Source organism: Oncorhynchus mykiss, chromosome 16 (assembly GCF_013265735.2).
Source record: "Oncorhynchus mykiss isolate Arlee chromosome 16, USDA_OmykA_1.1, whole genome shotgun sequence".
NCBI lineage: Eukaryota > Metazoa > Chordata > Actinopteri > Salmoniformes > Salmonidae > Oncorhynchus > Oncorhynchus mykiss.
In genome coordinates this window covers 30048816-30068556 of record NC_048580.1, presented here as the reverse complement: position 1 = coordinate 30068556, position 19741 = coordinate 30048816, and the positions used below count along the sequence as shown (strand labels likewise).

General features: G+C 44.2%; 1 protein-coding gene across 2 annotated transcripts in view; it reads left to right on the top strand.

The window, feature by feature from the left end:
- Nucleotides 1–19741, top strand: part of LOC110492868 (cadherin-23) — a 588267-nt gene that overhangs the window by 475316 nt on the left and 93210 nt on the right. For both annotated transcript variants that reach the window (XM_036946709.1, XM_021567341.2), the window contains 6 exons: nucleotides 2304–2423; nucleotides 10613–10793; nucleotides 11032–11165; nucleotides 11356–11565; nucleotides 12554–12661; nucleotides 13441–13543. In XM_036946709.1, coding sequence (XP_036802604.1) covers nucleotides 2304–2423; nucleotides 10613–10793; nucleotides 11032–11165; nucleotides 11356–11565; nucleotides 12554–12661; nucleotides 13441–13543 — 856 coding nt within the window. The remainder of the gene's footprint in view (nucleotides 1–2303; nucleotides 2424–10612; nucleotides 10794–11031; nucleotides 11166–11355; nucleotides 11566–12553; nucleotides 12662–13440; nucleotides 13544–19741) is intronic.

The window sequence follows — 19741 nt, the reverse complement described above, 5'->3', positions numbered from 1 at the left end:
ACTTCCGCTAGCCATTATAGCTGCAAAATGTCTTGATAAACTTGGGAATATATTTTTCTGTTGATTATAGCACGGTTTCCAGACCCTGAACAAGCAAAGCAGCCCCAAACCATGATGCTCTCTCCACCATACTTTACAGTTGGGATGAGATTTTGATGTTGGTGTGCTGTGCCTTTTTTTCTCCACACATAGGGTTGTTGTGTTCCTTCCAAACAACTCAACTTTAGTTTTATCTGTCCACAGAACATTTTGCCTTAAGCGCTGTGGAATATCCAGGTGCTTTTTTGGACAGCAGTGGCTTCTTCTGTGGTGTCCTCCCATTAACACCATTCTTGTTTAGTGTTTTACGTATCGTAGACTCTTCAACAGAGATGTTAGCATATTCCAGAGATTTCTGTAAGTCTTTAGCTGACACTCTAGGATTCTTCTGAAACTCATTGAGCATTCTGCACTGTGGTCTTGCAGTCGTCTTTGCAGAACGGCCATTCCTAGGGAGAATAGCAACAGTGCTGAACGTTATAGACAATTTGTCCTACTGTGGACTGATGAACATCAAGGTTTTTAGAGATACTTTTCTAACCCTTTCCAGCATTGTGCAAATCAACAATTCTTAATCTTAGGTCTTCTAAGATCTCTTTTGTTCGAAGCATTGTTCACATTCTTGTGAATAGCAAACTCTAATTTTGTGAGTGTTTTTGTTTGGCAGGGCAGCTCTAACCAACACCTCCAATTTCTTCTCATTGATTGGACTCCAATGTTAGCTGACTCCTGACTCAAATTAGCTTTTGGAGAAGTCATTAGCTTAGGGGTTCACACACTTTTTCCTATCTACACTGTGAATGTTTAAATTATGTTTTCAAAATAGACAAGAAAAACACAATTTGTGTGTTTTTAGTTTAAGCACACTATGTTTGTCTATTGTTGTGACCAAGATGAAGATCAGATCAAATGTTATGACTAACTCATGCAGAAATGCAGGTCATTCCAAAGGGTTCACATACTTTTTCTTGCCACTGTATGTGATAATAGTATGAACTTTCTGTAAAAATTGTTTTAGATAAACCAAACAAAAACTCACTTTCCCATCGGCCCATCTTTTAGTATCAGAATTGTTGCAGAAGTGCTAACTCTGCCCATCAGGGACACTAGCCAGGTTAAAACCTGTTAAGGTATAGGGGGCAGCATTTTCACTTTTGGATAAATAGCATGCCCAATTTCAACTTCCTGCTACTCATGCCAGGAATGTATGATATGCATATGATTAGTAGGTGTGGATAGGAAACACTCTGAAGTTTCTAAAACTGTTTCAATCATGTCTGTGACTATAACAGAACTTATGTAGCAGGCAAAACCCAGAGGACTAATTATTTTTTTGCCTCTGACCGTTCCTTCTGTTGTCTTTGCCAAGGGATATTTGATAGGGACCATTTTACAGTTCCTAAGACTTCCACTGGATGTCACCAGTCTTTTGAATTTGGTTGAGGTTAATCATTTGTGCAACGAAGAAGAAGCACATCCTGGAACAAGGTTACACTGTTGAGTGTTGCGCAAGACGAAAAAAGGAGCATGGTTTGTTTACTTGCTTTATTGAATACAGATTGATCGATTATTAACGTTTAAAAAATACCTAAAGTTGTATTACAAAAGTAGTCTGAAATATTTTGGCAAAGTTTATAGGCAACTTTTGAAATGTTTTGTAGTGACGTTGTGTTTTGGTAAGCTGTTTTTTTCTGGATCAAACGTGCTTTATAAATGGACATTTTGGGTATACATGGACGGAATTAATCGAAAAAAAAGGACCAATTGTGATGTTTATGGGACATATTGGAGTACCAACAAAAGAAGCTCGTCAAAGGTAATGCATATTTTATATTTTATTTCAGCGTTTTGTGTAGCGCCTGCTACGCTAGCTCTTTTGCTTACTACTGGTTCAGATGGGTGCATACTATCAGATAATAGCTTCTTATGCTTTCGCCGAAAAGCATTTTTTAAATCTGAGATGTTGGCTGGATTCACAATGAGTGTAGCTTTAATTGAGTATCTTACATGTGTGATTTAATGAAATGTTGAATTGTATAACATTTTATTTGAATCTGGCTGGCGCTCTGCATTTCCCCAGGGAATTGGCCAGTTGAGACGCTAGCGTCTCCCTATCCTCAAGAGCAGCCGCTCAAAGTATTTGAAAGATTTCAAGTAGTATTTGAACCCAGGTCTGGTACTATGTGTAGGATGTGAGTGTACAGTATTTAGAATAGCATTGAGTGTTAAAGTATTTGTCTTTTTGTGCATGTGTATGTGTCCAGGGACGGATTGTTGCAGTGAAGGAGCTGGACTTTGAGATCAGCAATGGACACTACACACTTATCGTCACAGCAACGGACCAGTGTCCTATCCATGCCCTCCGCCTGACTTCCAGCACCACGGTGATGACAATGACACACACATACACACACTACATGACATTAACTCTTTTTACACTGCATGTTCATCATAACATGCAGTTATAATTTAATTGTTTTATCAAGGTAATTTACTTATAAATCAGCCTCTTTAAAGCCATTCGCATTGCAACAGTTGGCTGATAGCCACGCTTCCCAGTTTGACTTGAGTTTGCCTTTGAAGACTCTGGGGTATTGGGTTTCATATCCACAGCTGGGAAGTCCTACCTGCACTTTCCTTCACTGGTTGGACTGTCCGTCAATTCAGTTTTACTATATCTAGTTTAATTTAAAAAAACGTGAACATTATTTGTCGATGTGAAACAAAACCACATTGTGTTCATCACAGACAGACAACTTTTATAGGAGATGAAAGCTAAGATCGTAACGAATTCATAGAATGGCTAACCAACTCTGAGTTTCAGTAGGGGAGGGAAACAAGAATGAATGAAAGCCGTGAAACATAAATAATGTACATTTGTGCTAACCATGTTATATGATAATTTATTACAGTAATTAGGCAGCTGAAATCTTTTAGGATGTAATTTGTAAAGTTGATTGTAAATGGTATGTATATTATCATAAAAAATATTCAGGCCCTATTCACTTATTTTTCAGGAATAGGGTCTATCATATTTTCATAAGATTTACTATTTTTCATACTATTTACTGGATCTTTTGATTTGAAAAAGCTAACCATCTGAGATTTCTAGCAGTGTGCAGCATTACTAGGTACTGTTCATGGCCCTCTCATGATAATTGTTTTATTCTGGCATTGGAATCGTCCTATTATTCCTAACAGGTTAATGTAGTTTATACACACATCATATTGTACTTGCAATCTGTGGCATATGCAGGCGTTTTTGTTTAGTCAAATTAATGACCACAAAAATGTTTTCCAAAAAGTTAACTATCCCTTTAATCACATCATAAACATCAAATCAAATGTTATTTGTCACATGCGCCAAATACAACCTTACAGTGAAATGCTTACAAGCCCTTAACTAACAATGCTTTAAGAAGTTAAGAAAAAAATGATCAATAGAAAATAAAAGTAACAAATAATTTAACAGCAGCAGTAAAATAACAAGCAAGGCTGTATACAGGGGGTACCGGTACAAAGTCAATGTGCGGGGACATCGGTTAGTCGAGGTAATTGAGGTAATATGTACATGTAGGTAGAGATAAAGTGACTATGCATGGATTATAAACAGAGAGTGGCAGCAGCGTAAAAGAGGGGTCTGTGTAGCCCTTTGATTAGCTGTTCAGGAGTCTTATGGCTTGGGGGTAGAAGCCTTTTGGACCCAGACTTGGCGCTCCGGTACCACTTGCCGTGCAGTAGCAAAGAGAACAGTCTAAGACTAGGGTGGCTGGAGTCTTTGACTATTTTTAGGGCCTTCCTCTGACACAGCCTGGTATAGAGGTCCTGGATGGCAGGAAGCTTGGCTCCAGTGATGTACTGGGCCATTCTCACAACCCTCTTTAGAGCCTTGCGTTCAGAGGACGAGCAGTTGCCATACCAGGCAGTGATGCAGTGATGCTCTCGATGTTGCAGCTGTAGAACCTTTTGAGGATCTGGTGACCCATGCCAAATGTTTTCAGTCTCCTGAGGGGGAAGAGGCTTTGTCTTCACGGCTGTCCTAGTGTGTTTGGACCATGATAGTTTGTTGGTGATGTGGACACCAAGGAACTTGACACTCTCAACCTGTTCTACTTCAGCCCCGTCGATGAGAATGGGGGCGTGCTCGGTCCTCCTTTTCCTGTAGTCCACAATCATCTCACAATTGTCTTGATCACGTTGAGGGAGAAAATGTTGTCCTGGCACCACACGGAAAGGTCTATGACCTTCTCCCTATAGGCTGTCTCATCGTTGTTGCTGATCAGGCCTACCACTGTTGTGTCATCAGCAAACTTGATGGTAGTGTTGGAGTCGTGCGTGGCCAGTCATGAGTGAACAGGGAGTACAGGAGGGAACTGAGCACGCATCCCTGAAGGGCCCACGTGTGAGGATCAGCATGGCGGATGTGTTGTTCCCTACCCTTACCACCTGGGGGCGGCCCATCAAGAAGTCAAATCAAATCAAATCAAATTTATTTATATAGCCCTTCGTACATCAGCTGATATCTCAAAGTGCTGTACAGAAACCCAGCCTAAAACCCCAAACAGCAAGCAATGCAGGTGTAGAAGCACGGTGGCTTGGAAAAACTCCCTAGAAAGGCCAAAACCTAGGAAGAAACCTAGAGAGGAACCAGGCTATGTGGGGTGGCCAGTCCTCTTCTGGCTGTGCCGGGTGGAGATTATAACAGAACATGGTCAAGATGTTCAAATGTTCATAAATGACCAGCATGGTCGAATAATAATGAGGCAGAACAGTTGAAACTGGAGCAGCAGCACAGTCAGGTGGACTGGGGACAGCAAGGAGTAATCATGTCAGGTATTCCTGGGGCATGGTCCTAGGGCTCAGGTCCTCCGAGAGAGAGAAAGAAAGAGAGAATTAGAGAGAGCATATGTGGGATGGCTAGTCCTCTTTTGGCTGTGCCGGGTGGAGATTATAACAGAACATGGCCAAGATGTTCAAATGTTCATAAATGACCAGCATGGTCGAATAATAATAAGGCAGAACAGTTGAAACTGGAGCAGCAGCACGGCCAGGTGGACTGGGGACAGCAAGGAGTCATCATGTCAGGTAGTCCTGGGGCATGGTCCTAGGGCTCAGGTCCTCCGAGAGAGAGAAAGAGAGAAGGAGAGAAGTCCAGGTTCCAATTGCAGAGGTAGGGTCCTTAGCTTCACAATGATCTTTGAGGGCACTCAGCTGTAACTCAATGAATAGCCTTCTCACATAGGTGTTATTTTTGTCCAGGTGGGGAAGGGCAGTGTTGACTTCAATAGAGTTGCATCATCTGTGGATCTATTAGGGCAATATGCAAATTGGAGAGGGTCTAGTGTTTCTGGGATAATGGTGTTGATGTGAGCCATGATCAGCCTTTCAAAGCACTTCATGGCTACAGATGTGAGTGCTACAGGTCAGCAGTCATAAAGGCAGGCTACCTTAGTTTTCTTGGGCACAGGGATTATGTTGGTCTGCTTGAAACATGTTGGTGTTACAGACTCAGTCAGGGACTGGTTGAAAATGTCAGTGAAGACACTTGCCAGTTGGTCAGCGCATGCTCGCAGTACACATAGTGGTAATCTGTCTGACCCTTCGGCCTTGTGAATGTTGACCTGTTTAAACTTCTTACTCACATTGGCTTACGGAGAGCGTGATCACACAGTCATCCGGAACAGCTGGTGCTCCCATGCATGTTTAAGTGTTAGTTACCTCGAAGCGAGCATAGAAGTAATTTAGCTCGTCTGGTAGGTTCGTGTCACTTGGCAGCTTGCGGCTGTGCTTCCCTTTGTAGTCTGTAATGGTTTGCAGTCCCATGCCACAACAACGTCATCGATCCACTTATTTATGAAGCCAGTGACTGATGTGGTGTACACCTCAATGCCATCGGAAGAATCCCGGAACATATTCCAGTCTGTGCTAGCAAAACAGTCCTGTAACTTAGCATCTGCTTCATCTGACCACTTTCTTATTTACCGAGTCACTGGTGTTTCTTGCTATAGTTTTTGCTTGTAAGCAGAAATCAGGAGGATATAATTCTGGTCAGATTTGCCAAATGGAGGATCGAAGGAGAGTTTTGTACGTGTCTCTGTGTGTGGATTAAAGGTGTTCTAGTCTTTGTTTTAACATGCTGGTAGAGATTGGTAGGTAGATTAGGTTTTTCTGCATTACAGTCCCCGGCCAATTGGAGCGCCACCTCTGGATGAGCGTTTTGCTGTTTGCTTATGTCCGTATACAGCTCATTGAGTGCGGTCTTACGTGCCAGCATCGGTCTGCGGCGGTATATAGACAGCTACTAAAAATACAGATTAAATCTCTCTTGGTATATAGTGTGGTCTATAGTTTATCATGAGATATTCTACCTCAGGCGAGTAAAACCTTGAGACTTCCTTAGATTTTGTGCACCGGCTGTTGTTTACAAATATACACAGGGCGCGTTTCCATTCTGCCGAAAAAGCTTAAAACCCACCAGCTGTATGTTAAACATGGTGTCGTTCAGCCACGACTCGGTGAAACATAAGATATTACAGTTTTTAATGTTCAGTTGGTATGATATACGTGCTGTAGTTTGTCTATTTTATTATTGATTGATTGTACGTTGGCTAATAGGACCGATGATAAAGGTAGATTACCTTCTCGGCGACTGATCCTTACAAGGCACCCGGACCGTCGTGCGAATGACATACGTATAGACCAGGGGTTCCCAAACTTTCTCCCGCCTTCCAGCATTGGGGAACACCCCTCTCCCCTCTGCCCATGCCATGTCGATTTCTATGGGCTCAAGCATTGTTCATGACACAAACGGTTCTTGCTGGTGAAGCGAAAATGTTATAGGTTCAAAGCATATTTCCTGCAATTCTACACATTTTATCATAGGGTGCAGAGAACATTTTGCAGTTTTAAACTAATTTTCATGGACAAGTTGATCTGGGCATTTCTGACAAGTTATAAATAACTCTCTAAGGTATGACTGGCATGACAAAAGGAAAACAATTTCAGCTATTTCTACTATCACAATTTTAGAGCAAGTTGAAAGCCGAACTGAGTCCCAACCCCCCCAAAATAATAATAATAATACTATACAGTCGAAGTCGGAAGTTTCCATACACTTAGGTTGGAGTCATTAAAACTTGTTTTTCAACCACTACAATTGGACGTGTACCTGTGGATGTATTTCAAGGCCTACCTTCAAACTCAGTGCCTCTTTGCTTGACATCATGGGAAACTCAAAGGAAAGCAGCAAAGATCTCAGAAAAACCATTGGAGACCTCCACATGTCTGGTTTATCCTTGGGAGAAATTTCCAAACACCTGAAAGTACCACGTTCATCTGTACTAACAATAGTACGCAAGTATAAACACCATGGGACCATGCAGCCGTCATACCTGTCACAGATTTTCTCCTCTTCGTCTGAAGAGGTGTATCAAGGATCGGACCAATACGCAGCGTGGTAAGCGTTCGTCATTTTAATGGAAAAACCAAACACTACAAAACAACAAAAGTGACAACCGTGAAGCTAATGAACAATCGTGCTGACACAAACACTACACATAGACAATCACCCACAACCCACAATGACAAAACAGGCTACCTAATTGGTTCCCAATCAGAGACAACAACTAACACCTGCCTCTGATTGAGAACCATATCAGGCCAAACACAGAAACAGACAAACTAGACATACAACATAGAATGCCAAAACCTGAACCTAGGAAGCCTCCTAGGAACGGCGACCCTCGCTGCCAACCTAGGACTGGCAACCCTACTAAAGGGCCCCACTGGACTGAGGGGCAGCTCCGGACTGAGGGGCAGCAACGGACTGAGGGGCAGCTCCGGACTGGCCGACGGCTCTGGCGGCTCCTGGCTGGCTGACGGCTCTGGCGGCTCCTGGCTGACTGACGGCTCTGGCGGCTCCTGGCTGACTGGCGGCTCTGGCGGCTCCTGGCTGACTGACGGCTCTGGCGGCTCCTGGCTGACTGGTGGCTCCTGGCTGACTGGCCGCTCCTGGCGGCTCTGGCGGCCCAGGACAGACTGGCAGCTCAGGACAGACTGGTGGCTCTGGACAGACGGGAGACTCTGGCGGCTCTGGACAGATGGGAGACTCTATCGGCTCAGGACAGAATGGCGGCTCTGACAGCTCAGGACAGACTGGCGGCTCTGACGGCGCTGGACAGACGGGCGGCTCAGGCGGAGCTGGACAGACGGGAGCACCTGTAGGGAGGAGACAGAGAGACAGCCTGGGGAGACCTCCAGGAGGCTTGGTGTTAGGAGGAGCCACCTGAAGGACCGGGCTGTGGGGAGCACTGGAGCTATGGTGCGTAGCCTTGGCACCACTCCCCCAGGCTGGATAACTACTCTAGCCCGGATCCTCCAGAGTGCAGGCACAGGTTGAACCGGGCTGTGGGTAAGCACTGGAGATCTAGTGCCTACTACTCCACTGCCACATTTGGGAGTGGAGTAGTAGGCTCCACTACAATAATAAAAGCAATTGGTATTTGTTTATATTGTGACAAACAGCCTTGGCTGTATAGTTGCCAAGGGAACAGTGTCACTGCAGTGGCGATGGACGGTGTCCAGTCACTATGACCCATTGACCATCGGGATTTGCCCGGCACGAGCAGAGACACAGCACGCAGAGCCAGCGCAGGATACCCTGGACCGAAACGGCGTACTGGCTGGATGCCCACACTCGCATGACACTTTCGGGTGGCTGCCCTATAGCGCACCGGGCTATGGGCACGTACTGGCGACACCGTGCGCTTAACCGCATAACACAGTGCCTGACCAGTAACGCGCTGCTTATAATAAGCACGAGGAGTGAGCTCAGGTCTGCTACCTGGCTTAGCCACACTCTCCGTGTGCCCCCCCAAAAAAATATTTTTGGGGCTGCCTCTCGTACCTGTCGCGCTGCCGTGCTGTCTCCTCATATCGCCCCTGCTCAGCTTTCGCTGCCTCCAGTTCTGCTTTGGGGCGGCGATATTCCCCAGCCTGTGCCCAGGGTCCTTCTCCTTTTAAAATCTCCTCCCATGTCCAGTAGTCCTGAAATTCCGGCCGCTGCTGCTGTCCGTTACCATGCCGCTTGGTCCTTTTGTGGTGGGTGATTCTGTCACGATCGTCGTATGGAGTAGACCAAAGCGCAGCGTGGTTAGAATACATTGTTCTTTATTTAATGAAGAACACGAAGAACACTTAAACAAAACACGAATAAGACGAACGTGACCGCTATATAAAAAATGTGCTAACGTGCAACATAACATAGACAATCACCCACAACCCACAATGACAAAACAGGCTACCTAAATATGGTTCCCAATCAGAGACAACGACTAACACCTGCCTCTAATTGACAACCATATCAGGCCAAACACAGAAACAGACAAACTAGACATACAACATAGAATGCCCACTCAGATCACACCCTGACCAAACAAAACCTATAAACATACAAAGCAAACTATGGTCAGGGCGTGACAATACCGCCCTGGAAGGACACCCGTTCTGTCTCCTAGAGATGAACGTACTTTCGTGCGAAAAGTGCAAATCAATCCCAGAACAACAGCAACGAACTTTGTGAAGATGCTGGAGGAAACAGGTACAAAAGTATCTATATCCACAGTAAAACAAGTCTTATATCGACGTAACCTGAAAGGCCGCTCAGCAAGGAAGAAGCCACTGCTCCAAAACCACCATAAAAAAAGCCAGACTATGGTTTGCAACTGCACATAGGGACAAAGATCGTACTTTTTGGAGAAATGTCCTCTGGTCTGATGAAATAAAATAGAACTGTTTGACCATAATGACCATCGTTATGTTTGGAGGAAAAAGTGGGAAGCTTGCAAGCCGAAGAACACCATCCCAACCGTGAAGCACGGGGGTGGCAGCATCATGTTGTGGGGGCGCTTTGCTGCAGGAGGTACTGGTGCACTTCACAAAATAGATGTTATCATGAGGGAGGGAAATCATTTGGGTATATTAAAGCAACATCTCAAGACATCAGTCAGGAAGTTAAAGCTTGTTCGCAAATTGGTCTTCCAAATAGACAATGACCTCAAGCATACGTCCAAAGTGGTGTCAAAATGGCTTAAGGACAACAAAGTCAAGCTATTGGAGTGGCCATCACAAAATCCTGACCTCAATCCTATAGAAAATGTGTGGGCAGAACTGAAAAATCATGTGTGAGCAAGGAGTCCTGCAAACCTGACTCAGTTACACCAGCTCGGTCAGGAGGAATGGCCAATACTAATTGAGTGTATGTAAACTTCTGACCCACTGGGAGTGTGATGAAATAAATAAAAGCTGAATTAAATAATTCTCTATACTATTATTCTGATATTTCACAATCTTAAAATCAAGGGGCTATCCTAACAGACATGGATTTTTTACTAGGATTAAATGTCAGGAATTGTGAAAAACTGAGTTTAAATGTATTTGGCTAAGGTGTATGTAATCTTCCGACTTCAACTGTATATGGACCCCCGATCCCACCCTGCCGACCCCCACAGTTCAGGAACCACTGTTATAGACCATAAAGATCTCTATTCAGGTTGTTTCCACCTGTCTTTTCCAGGTGTTGGTGAATGTCCTGGATGTGAACGATGTGACCCCCACCTTCACCAAGCCCTATGAGGGGCCCTTTGAGATAACAGAGGGCCAGCCGGGGCCTCGGGTCTGGACCCTCAAGGCCATCGACCAGGACTCTGGGCTCAACGGCAAAGTGGAGTACAGCATCACTGCCGGAGACCCCCAGAGTGAGTAGGGTGTTTGTGTGTGTGTGTGTGTGTGTGTCTTTGTGGGGGAGGGGGTGGGGTATATATGCAGGTGAGCTACTATCCATGTGTGTGTGTGTGTGTGTGTGTGTGTGTGTGTGTGTGTGTGCGTGTGTGCGTGTGTGCGTGTGCATGTGTGCGTGTGTGTGTGTGTTTGCAGTATAAGGCTAGTAACAAACTAATCATGCTTCCCCTCTCTTGCTCTCTCTTTCTCTGTTAGATGAGTTTGTGGTATCTCCAGTGGAGGGAGAGCTGCGTGTGAGGAGAGATGTGGAGCTGGACAGAGAGACCACACCCTTCTACAACATCACTGTTATGGCCAAAGACCTGGGCAACCCACCACGCTTCAGCATGGTATGTTCATACACATGTTCACAGAAACACAAACACGTGCAGACATGCACTGATCCTGTGGTGCTTCCTGCTGACATGCTCAGACACTTATATGAACACAACACATGTGTGCGTCTACACACAAACACACACACACACACACACACTAAGACCAAGTGTGACACTATCCTGTGTCCTCTCCATCTCCCAGGTGGTGGTGGGTGTCCATGTGCTGGACATCAATGACAACGACCCCATGCTGTTGAACCTGCCCCACAACACCAGTGTGAGAGAGGGGGCGTCCATCCACACCTTGGTGACCACGGTCCAAGCACGGGACATGGACAGTGGACGCAATGCCCTGCTCACCTACAACATCACTGCCGGAAACCACGATGGAGCTTTCTACATCAATGACACTGTGAGAGAGAGAGAGACAGAGAGAGAGAGAGAGAGAGGGACAGGAAGGGAGGGGGAGAAATGGAGGGAGTAAAAGGGGCAGAAAGGATAGAGAAGTGAGAAGAAGGGCTTGTCCTGAAAATGTAGACAAAATAAATTGATAAAAAGTCAGAAGCTAGGTATCCATCCAATTGGTGACAGATTTTCATGCAAATATTCTAAAATCCCCCAAAAAATAAGAAAATATGCTAATTTTCTCTCCAGTGGTTTCCACCAAGTGGAAATGTTGCGGATGAAAATCATCGTGTGATAACATAGTGCATACAAAATTTAATTTTTCACTTAATTTTTCATGTACCAAATAAAAATTGAGAGTTTGGTGTGTTTCCATCACATTTAGGGGCAGCAGGTAGCCTAGTGGTTAGAGTGTTGGGTTAGTAACCGAAACCCCGAGCTGACAAGGTAAAAAAAAGTCTGTCTTCAGGCCCTGAACAAGGCAGTTAACCCACTGTTCCTAGGACGTCATTGTAAATAATAGTTTTTAACTGATTTGCCTAGTTAAATAAAGGATAAAAAAATAACAATCATTTTTTCACAAAAACTGTTGAATTAAATAGCAAATGTGCCTACTCTGGTCTTGGCATGTGCGCTCTAGCCAACAGCTCGCAGATACAGTGCTGGTAGGCTGTGTGGGTTGACTAGTCTACATAATTAGATTATTATGGATGAGAGCGAGAACTTTACAGACACAAAAAGATGCCACCATGTAGAACAAACAAATGATCTGTCGCCATTTATTAAATTGTACCAAACTTCCCTTTTCCATCTCTGCTGTCGTGATTATTTTAAATATATACGGTATGACTTAAAAACTCACATAAAAACTGTGGATGGAAACGTGGTTATAGAGAGACATTGAAAAGAGAAGGATATGGTATAATTGATAAGTCAGGTCTATCCTCCATCTTGTGCGTAATCACTCCCCCATGATCTCTCTATCCCCCTCTCAGACAGGGATGGTGCAGGTGAACAGGCCTCTGGACAGAGAAAGGGTGGGGGAGTACAGACTGACCATCACTGTTAAAGACAACCCTGAGAATCCCCGCATCGCTCGCCGGGTACTGCTCCACACAAACAAGCACACACACACACTCTCACACTCACTCACTCTCAAATAAGTCAGGACTGATACTGGACCACTCAGGAACCACTCAACACCTCTTGGAAAGCCATTCTGGTGTGTTTTTTGCATTAACATTAACGTCCTGCTGAAAAATAAAGGGTGAGGTTGAGGTTCTCAGAAGACTGAGGCGGGTTTTCCTCCAACCTTTTACCTGGGCTTTGCTCTTTTCATTTTTAGTTTGATCCTGACAAACTTCCCAGGCCCTGTCGTTGACAAGCATACCCCTAACATGATGCTGCCGCCACAATACTTACATTCAGACAGTTTCACTCATGGCTGTATTGTATTGGATTTGACCCAAACCTGTCGTTTTTAATTTAGGTCAAAAAGTGTGTTTCTTTGCCGTGTTGTTTTGCAGTGTCACTAAACGGCCTTGCTGCAAACAATGGATGACTTGGAGTGGATTTTTAACACAGGCTTCCTTCTTTACACTTTATCATACAGGCCAGTAATGTGGAGTGAATGCAATGTTGTTGATCCTCTGTATTTTCCAGTATTGTGATATGGATTTTTGTCCATATTGCCCAGCTCTACATAGATGGCATTATTCAATGGCACACAAGTGCCTCTCAAATATTGCATGGAATGACAGCTATTTGCTTTTTGATTGAGAACATTTCTCACCTTGTTCCCTGCCCCTTCGTCCTATCCTACCCAATTCACCCCTCCCTCCCCAATCTATCACTCTCTCCCTCCGTCCATCCCTTTCTCTAGGACTCAGACATGCTGGTGATCACAGTTCTGGATGATAATGACAACAGGCCCATATTCACACAGACCAGCTACCGGGCTGAGATCACTGAGAACTCCCCCTCAGGTACCAACCTCACTGGTGTGTTTTTCTGACTTTCTCTCTGTATCTGTCACTCGGTGCGTTTGGTTGGCTGGCGGGGGAACTGTCTTGACTGTCTGGCTAGCTTGCTGGAGGACTACAGGGCTGGCTGAGATTTTGTGTCATTGATCTATACACATTACCCCATAACGTCAAAGTGGAATTTTGTTTTTAGATTTTTTTTACAGGAGAGACTTCATCATGAGTCTAGCATACGGGGTATGGGGTACGTGAGAGACATACAAGGGTCAAGGCAGCAGCAAAGATTCCACATGAGCCTTTGCCCGAGTCAAATTGTGCACAGCTCCCGAGGAGGAGACAGTGCCAGGTGTCCAGGTGCATAAAGAACAACCCAAGACACCTATGTCACCTACAAGCAATGTTTTTGTGGGAAGTGTGTCAAGCAAAGGAAAGTGGCAAAGATGTGTCAACTGCTAGGACAAGGGCTAACCGATAAATGAAATCCAACGGATGACATTGCGTGAAAACGCAGACCGTGTAAGCATGAGCAGACAATAATTGACTATTTTTGACTGCTGTAATAATCGACGCATGTAATGCATGTTATTGCTTTGTGCTGATTTTCACAATTTATCAAGCACTCTTGACGCATAAAATGATTTTAGGTTACTGTTTCCCTCATTTCATTGTATTTGCTGACTGTATGTCTTCGTGGTTGGGGAATTTAAAAAAAACATATATATATATATATATATATATATATATATATTACCGGTCAAAAGTTTGGACACTCCTACTCATTCAAGGGTTTTTCTTTATTTTTTACTATTTCCTACATTGCGGAATAATGGTGAAGACATCGAAACTACTAATTAACATATATGAAATCAAGTAGGTCTCCTGAGTGGCACAGCTGTCTAAGGGACTGCATCTCAGTGCTAGATGTGTCACTACAGACCATGGTTCGATTCCAGGCTATATCACAACTGGCCGTGGTAGGGAGTCCCATACGGCGGCACACAATTGGCCCAGTGTCGTCTAGATTAAGATTTGGCCAGGGTAGGCTGTCATTGTTAAATAAGAATTTGTTGCCTAGTTAAAGAAAGGTTCAGTTTTTAAAAATGTAGTAACCAGAAAAGTGTTAAATATATTTTAGATTCTTCAAAGTAGCCACCCTTTGCCTTGATGATAGCTGTGCACACTCTTTACATGCGCTCTTTGCATTCTCTCAACCAGCTTCACCTGGAATGCTTTTTCAACAGTCTTGAAGGGGTACCCACATATGCTGAGCACTTGTTGGCTGCTTTTCCTTTGATCTGCGGTCCAACTCATCCCATACCATCTCAATTGGTTTGAGGTCGGGTGATTGTGGAGGCCAGGTCATCTGATGCAGCACTCCATCACTCTCCTTCTTGGTCAAATAGCCCTTACACAGCCTGGAGGTCTGTTGGATTATTGTCCTCTTGAAAAACAAATCACAGTCCAACTAAGAGCAAACCTGATGGGATACCGTATAGCTGCAGAATGCTGTGGTAGCCATCCATGCTGGTTAAGTGTGCCTTAAATTCTAAATAAATCAGACAGTGTCACCAGCAAGCACCCCCACACCATCACACCACCTCCTCCATGCTTTATGGTGGGATCCACCCACACATGCAAAGGTCATCCGTTCACCTACTCTACGTCTCACAAAGACAAAGCGGTTGGAACCAAAAATCTCAAATTTGGACCAAAGTACATTTCCACCGGTCTAATGCCCATTGCTCCTGTTTCTTGTCCCAAGCAAGTCTCTTCTTCTTATTGTTGTCCTTTAGTAGTGCTTTCTTTGCAGCAATTCGACCATGGAGGCCTGATTCACTCAGTCTCTGATTAGTTGATGTTCAGATGTGTTTGTCACTTGAACTCTGAAGCATTTATTTGGGGCTGCAATTACTGAGGCTGGAAACTCAACGTATCCTCTGCAGCAGAGGTAACTCTGGGTCTTCGTTTCCTGTGGCGGACCTCGTGAGAGACAGTTTCATCATTGGGCTTGATGGTTTTTGCGACTGCAATTTTCTGTGTTGACTGACCTTCATGTCTTATGGACTCTTGTTGCTCTTTGTTTATTTGAGCTGCTCTCGCCATAATAAGAACTTGGTATTTTACCAAATAGGGCTATCTTCTGTCTACCACCCCTACTTTGTCACAACACAACTGACTGGCTCAAACGCATTAAGAAGGAAATTTGTTTTTAACAAGGCACACCTGTTAATTGAAATGCATTCCATGAAGCTGGTTGAGAGAATGCCAAGAGTGTTCAAAACTGTCATCAAGGCAACGGGTGGTTACTTTGAAGAATCTCAAATATAAAGTATATTTTGATTTGTTTAATACTTTTTTGGTTACGACATGATTCCATATGTGTTATTTCATAGTTTATTCTACAATGTAGAAAACAGTAAAACAAATAAAAACCCTTGAAAGAGTTGGTGTGTCCAAACTTTTGACTGGTACTGTATATATATCAGTGCCTTGCGAAAGTATTCGGCCCCCTTGAACTTTGCGACCTTTTGCCACATTTCAGGCTTCAAACATAAAGATATAAAACTGTATTTATTTTGTGAAGAATCAACAACAAGTGGGACACAATCATGAAGTGGAACGACATTTATTGGATATTTCAAACTTTTTTAACAAATCAAAAACTGAAAAATTGGGCGTGCAAAATTATTCAGCCCCTTAAGTTAACACTTTGTAGCGCCACCTTTTGCTGCGATTACAGCTGTAAGTCGCTTGGGGTATGTCTCTATCAGTTTTGCACATCGAGAGACTGACATTTTTTCCCATTCCTCCTTGCAAAACAGCTCGAGCTCAGTGAGGTTGGATTGAGAGCATTTGTGAACAGCAGTTTTCAGTTCTTTCCACAGATTCTCGATTGGATTCAGGTCTGGACTTTGACTTGGCCATTCTAACACCTGGATATGTTTATTTTTGAACCATTCCATTGTAGACTTTGCTTTATGTTTTGGATCATTGTCTTGTTGGAAGACAAATCTCCGTCCCAGTCTCAGGTCTTTTGCAGACTCCATCAGGTTTTCTTCCAGAATGGTCCTGTATTTGGCTCCATCCATCTTCCCATCAATTTTAACCATCTTCCCTGTCCCTGCTGAAGAAAAGCAGGCCCAAACCATGATGCTGCCACCACCATGTTTGACAGTGGGGATGGTGTGTTCAGCTGTGTTGCTTTTACCCCAAACATAACGTTTTGCATTGTTGCCAAAAAGTTCAATTTTGGTTTCATCTGACCAGAGCACCTTCTTCCACATGTTTGGTGTGTCTCCCAGGTGGCTTGTGGTAAACTTTAAACGACACTTTTTATGGATATCTTTAAGAAATGGCTTTCTTCTTGCCACTCTTCCATAAAGGCCAGATTTGTGCAATATACGACTGATTGTTGTCCTATGGACAGAGTCTCCCACCTCAGCTGTAGATCTCTGCAGTTCATCCAGTGTGATCATGGGCCTCTTGGCTGCATCTCTGATCAGTCTTCTCCTTGTATGAGCTGAAAGTTTAGAGGGACTGCCAGGTCTTGGTAGATTTGCAGTGGTCTGATACTCCTTCCATTTCAATATTATCGCTTGCACAGTGCTCCTTGGGATGTTTGAAGCTTGGGAAATCTTTTTGTATCCAAATCCGGCTTTAAACTTCTTCACAACAGTATCTCGGACCTGCCTCGTGTGTTCCTTGTTCTTCGTGATGCTCTCTGCGCTTTTAACGGACCTCTGAGACTATCACAGTGCAGGTGCATTTATACGGAGACTTGATTACACACAGGTGGATTGTATTTATCATCATTAGTCATTTAGGTCAACATTGGATCATTCAGAGATCCTCACTGAACTTCTGGAGAGAGTTTGCTGCACTGAAAGTAAAGGGGCTAAATAATTTTGCACGCCCAATTTTTCAGTTTTTGATTTGTTAAAAAAGTTTGAAATATCCAATAAATGTCGTTCCACTTCATGATTGTGTCCCACTTGTTGTTGATTCTTCACAAAAAAATACAGTTTTATATCTTTATGTTTGAAGCCTGAAATGTGGCAAAAGGTCGCAAAGTTCAAGGGGGCCGAATACTTTCGCAAGGCACTGTATAATTCCACAAATTAAATTTATTGAACAGTTGAATTGGTGTTTATTTTTTTTACATAGCCTACAGTAACAAACTAATGAAAATGCTATGTTATAATTTCTCTACCATAAGCCACCTCCAACGTAGTTTTAGAGAATTTGGCAGTACGTCCAACTGGCTTCACAACAGCAAACCACATGCAACCATGTCAGCACAGGACCTCCACATCCGGCTTCTTCACCTGCAGAATTGTCTGAGACCAGCCATCCAGACAGCTGATGAAACCGTGGGTTTGCACAACCAGATAATTTTTTACAAACTGTCAGATAGCATCTCAAGGAAACTCATCTGTGTGCTCGTCATCCTCACCACGGTCTTGACCTGACTGCAGTTTGGCATCATAACCAACTTCAGCTGGCAAATGCTCACCTTCAATGGCCACTGGCATGAGGGGAAAAGTTTAATCTTCACAGATGAATCCCGGTTTCAACTGTACCGGACAGATGGCAGACAACTTTTATGGTGTTGTGTGGGCAAGAAGGTCTGCTGATGTCAATTTTGTGAACAGAGTGCCCCATGGTGTAGGTGGGGTTATGGTATGGGCATTACTGGAAGCTGAAAATGTCCCAGTTCTTCCATGGCCTGCACACTAACCAGATATGTCACCCATTGAGCATGTTCGGGATGCTCAGGATTGCTGTGCACGACTGCTTTTTGCAGTTCCCACCCATATCCAGCAACTTCGCACTGCCATTGAAGATGAGTGGGACAACATTCTACAGGCCACAATTAGCCTGATTAACTCTATGCAAAGGAGATGTGTCGCGCTGCATGTCACAAATGGTAGTCACACCAGATACAGACTGGTTTTCTGATCCATGCCCCTACCTTTTTTAAGGTACTGTATCTGTGACCAACATATGCATATCTGTATTCCCAGTCATGTGAAATGCATAGAGTAGGGCCTAACAAATCAATTTAAATTGACCCTTTTCCTTATATGAACTGTAACTCAGTAAAATCTTCGAAATAGTTGCATGTTGCATTTATTTTTTTGTTCAATGTATTTAGCAGTCTGGCTATTTAGCAGTCTTATGCCTTCGGGTAGAAGCTGTCTCGGAGCCTATTGGTCCGAGAGCGGATGCTCCGGTACTGTTTGCCGGATCGTAGCATAGTGAACATGGGTGGCTTGAGTGTTTGGACATTTTTCGGACCTTCCTCTGACACCACCTGGTATAGAGGTCCTGGATGGCAGGGAGCTCAACCCCAGTGATGTACTTGGCTGTCCGCACCACACTCTGTAGTGCTTTGCGCTCAAGGGCGGTGTCTTTGCCATATCAAGCAGTGATGAAGCCTGTGAAGATGCTCTCAATGGTGCAGCTGTAGAACGTTTTAAATATCAGAGGGCCCATGCCAAATCTTTTCAGCCTCCTGAGTGGGAAGAGGCGCAGCGGTGTCTTCTTCACAACTGTGTGGGTGTGTGGGTAGCATGTTAGGCCCTTAGTGACATGGATGCCAAGGAACATAAAGCTCTCGACCCACTCTGTAACAGCAACTCTCCCCTCTTTCTCCTATAGTCCATGATTAGCTCCTTGGTCTTACTGACGTTGAGGGAGAGGTTTTTCCTCTGGTACCACACTGCTAAGTATCTTTCCTCCTCACTGTAAGCTGACTCATCACCATTGGTGATCAGGCCTACCACCGTTGTGTCGTCAGCAAACATGATAGTTTTGTAGTCGTGGATGAACGCAGCCATGTGTAAACAGGGAGTACAGGAGGGAACTATGAACACAACCCTGAGGGTCCCCTGTGTTGAGGGTCAGCATGGAGGAGGTGTTGTTGCCCACCCTCATCACCTGGGGTTGGCCCATCAGGAAGTCCAGGATCCCGTTGCAGGGTCCCTAACTTGGTGATGATTTTACAGGGGATTATTTTGTTGAACGCTGAGCTGTAGTCTATGATCAGCATTCTAAGCAGTTATTTCCCCTCTTGTCCAGTTCTGAGAGGGCAGTGTGAAGTGCAATTGATATTGTGTCATCTTTGGATCTGTTCTGGTGGTATACAAATTGGAGTGGGTCTAGGGTGTCTGAGATGATGGTGTTGATGTGTGTCATGAC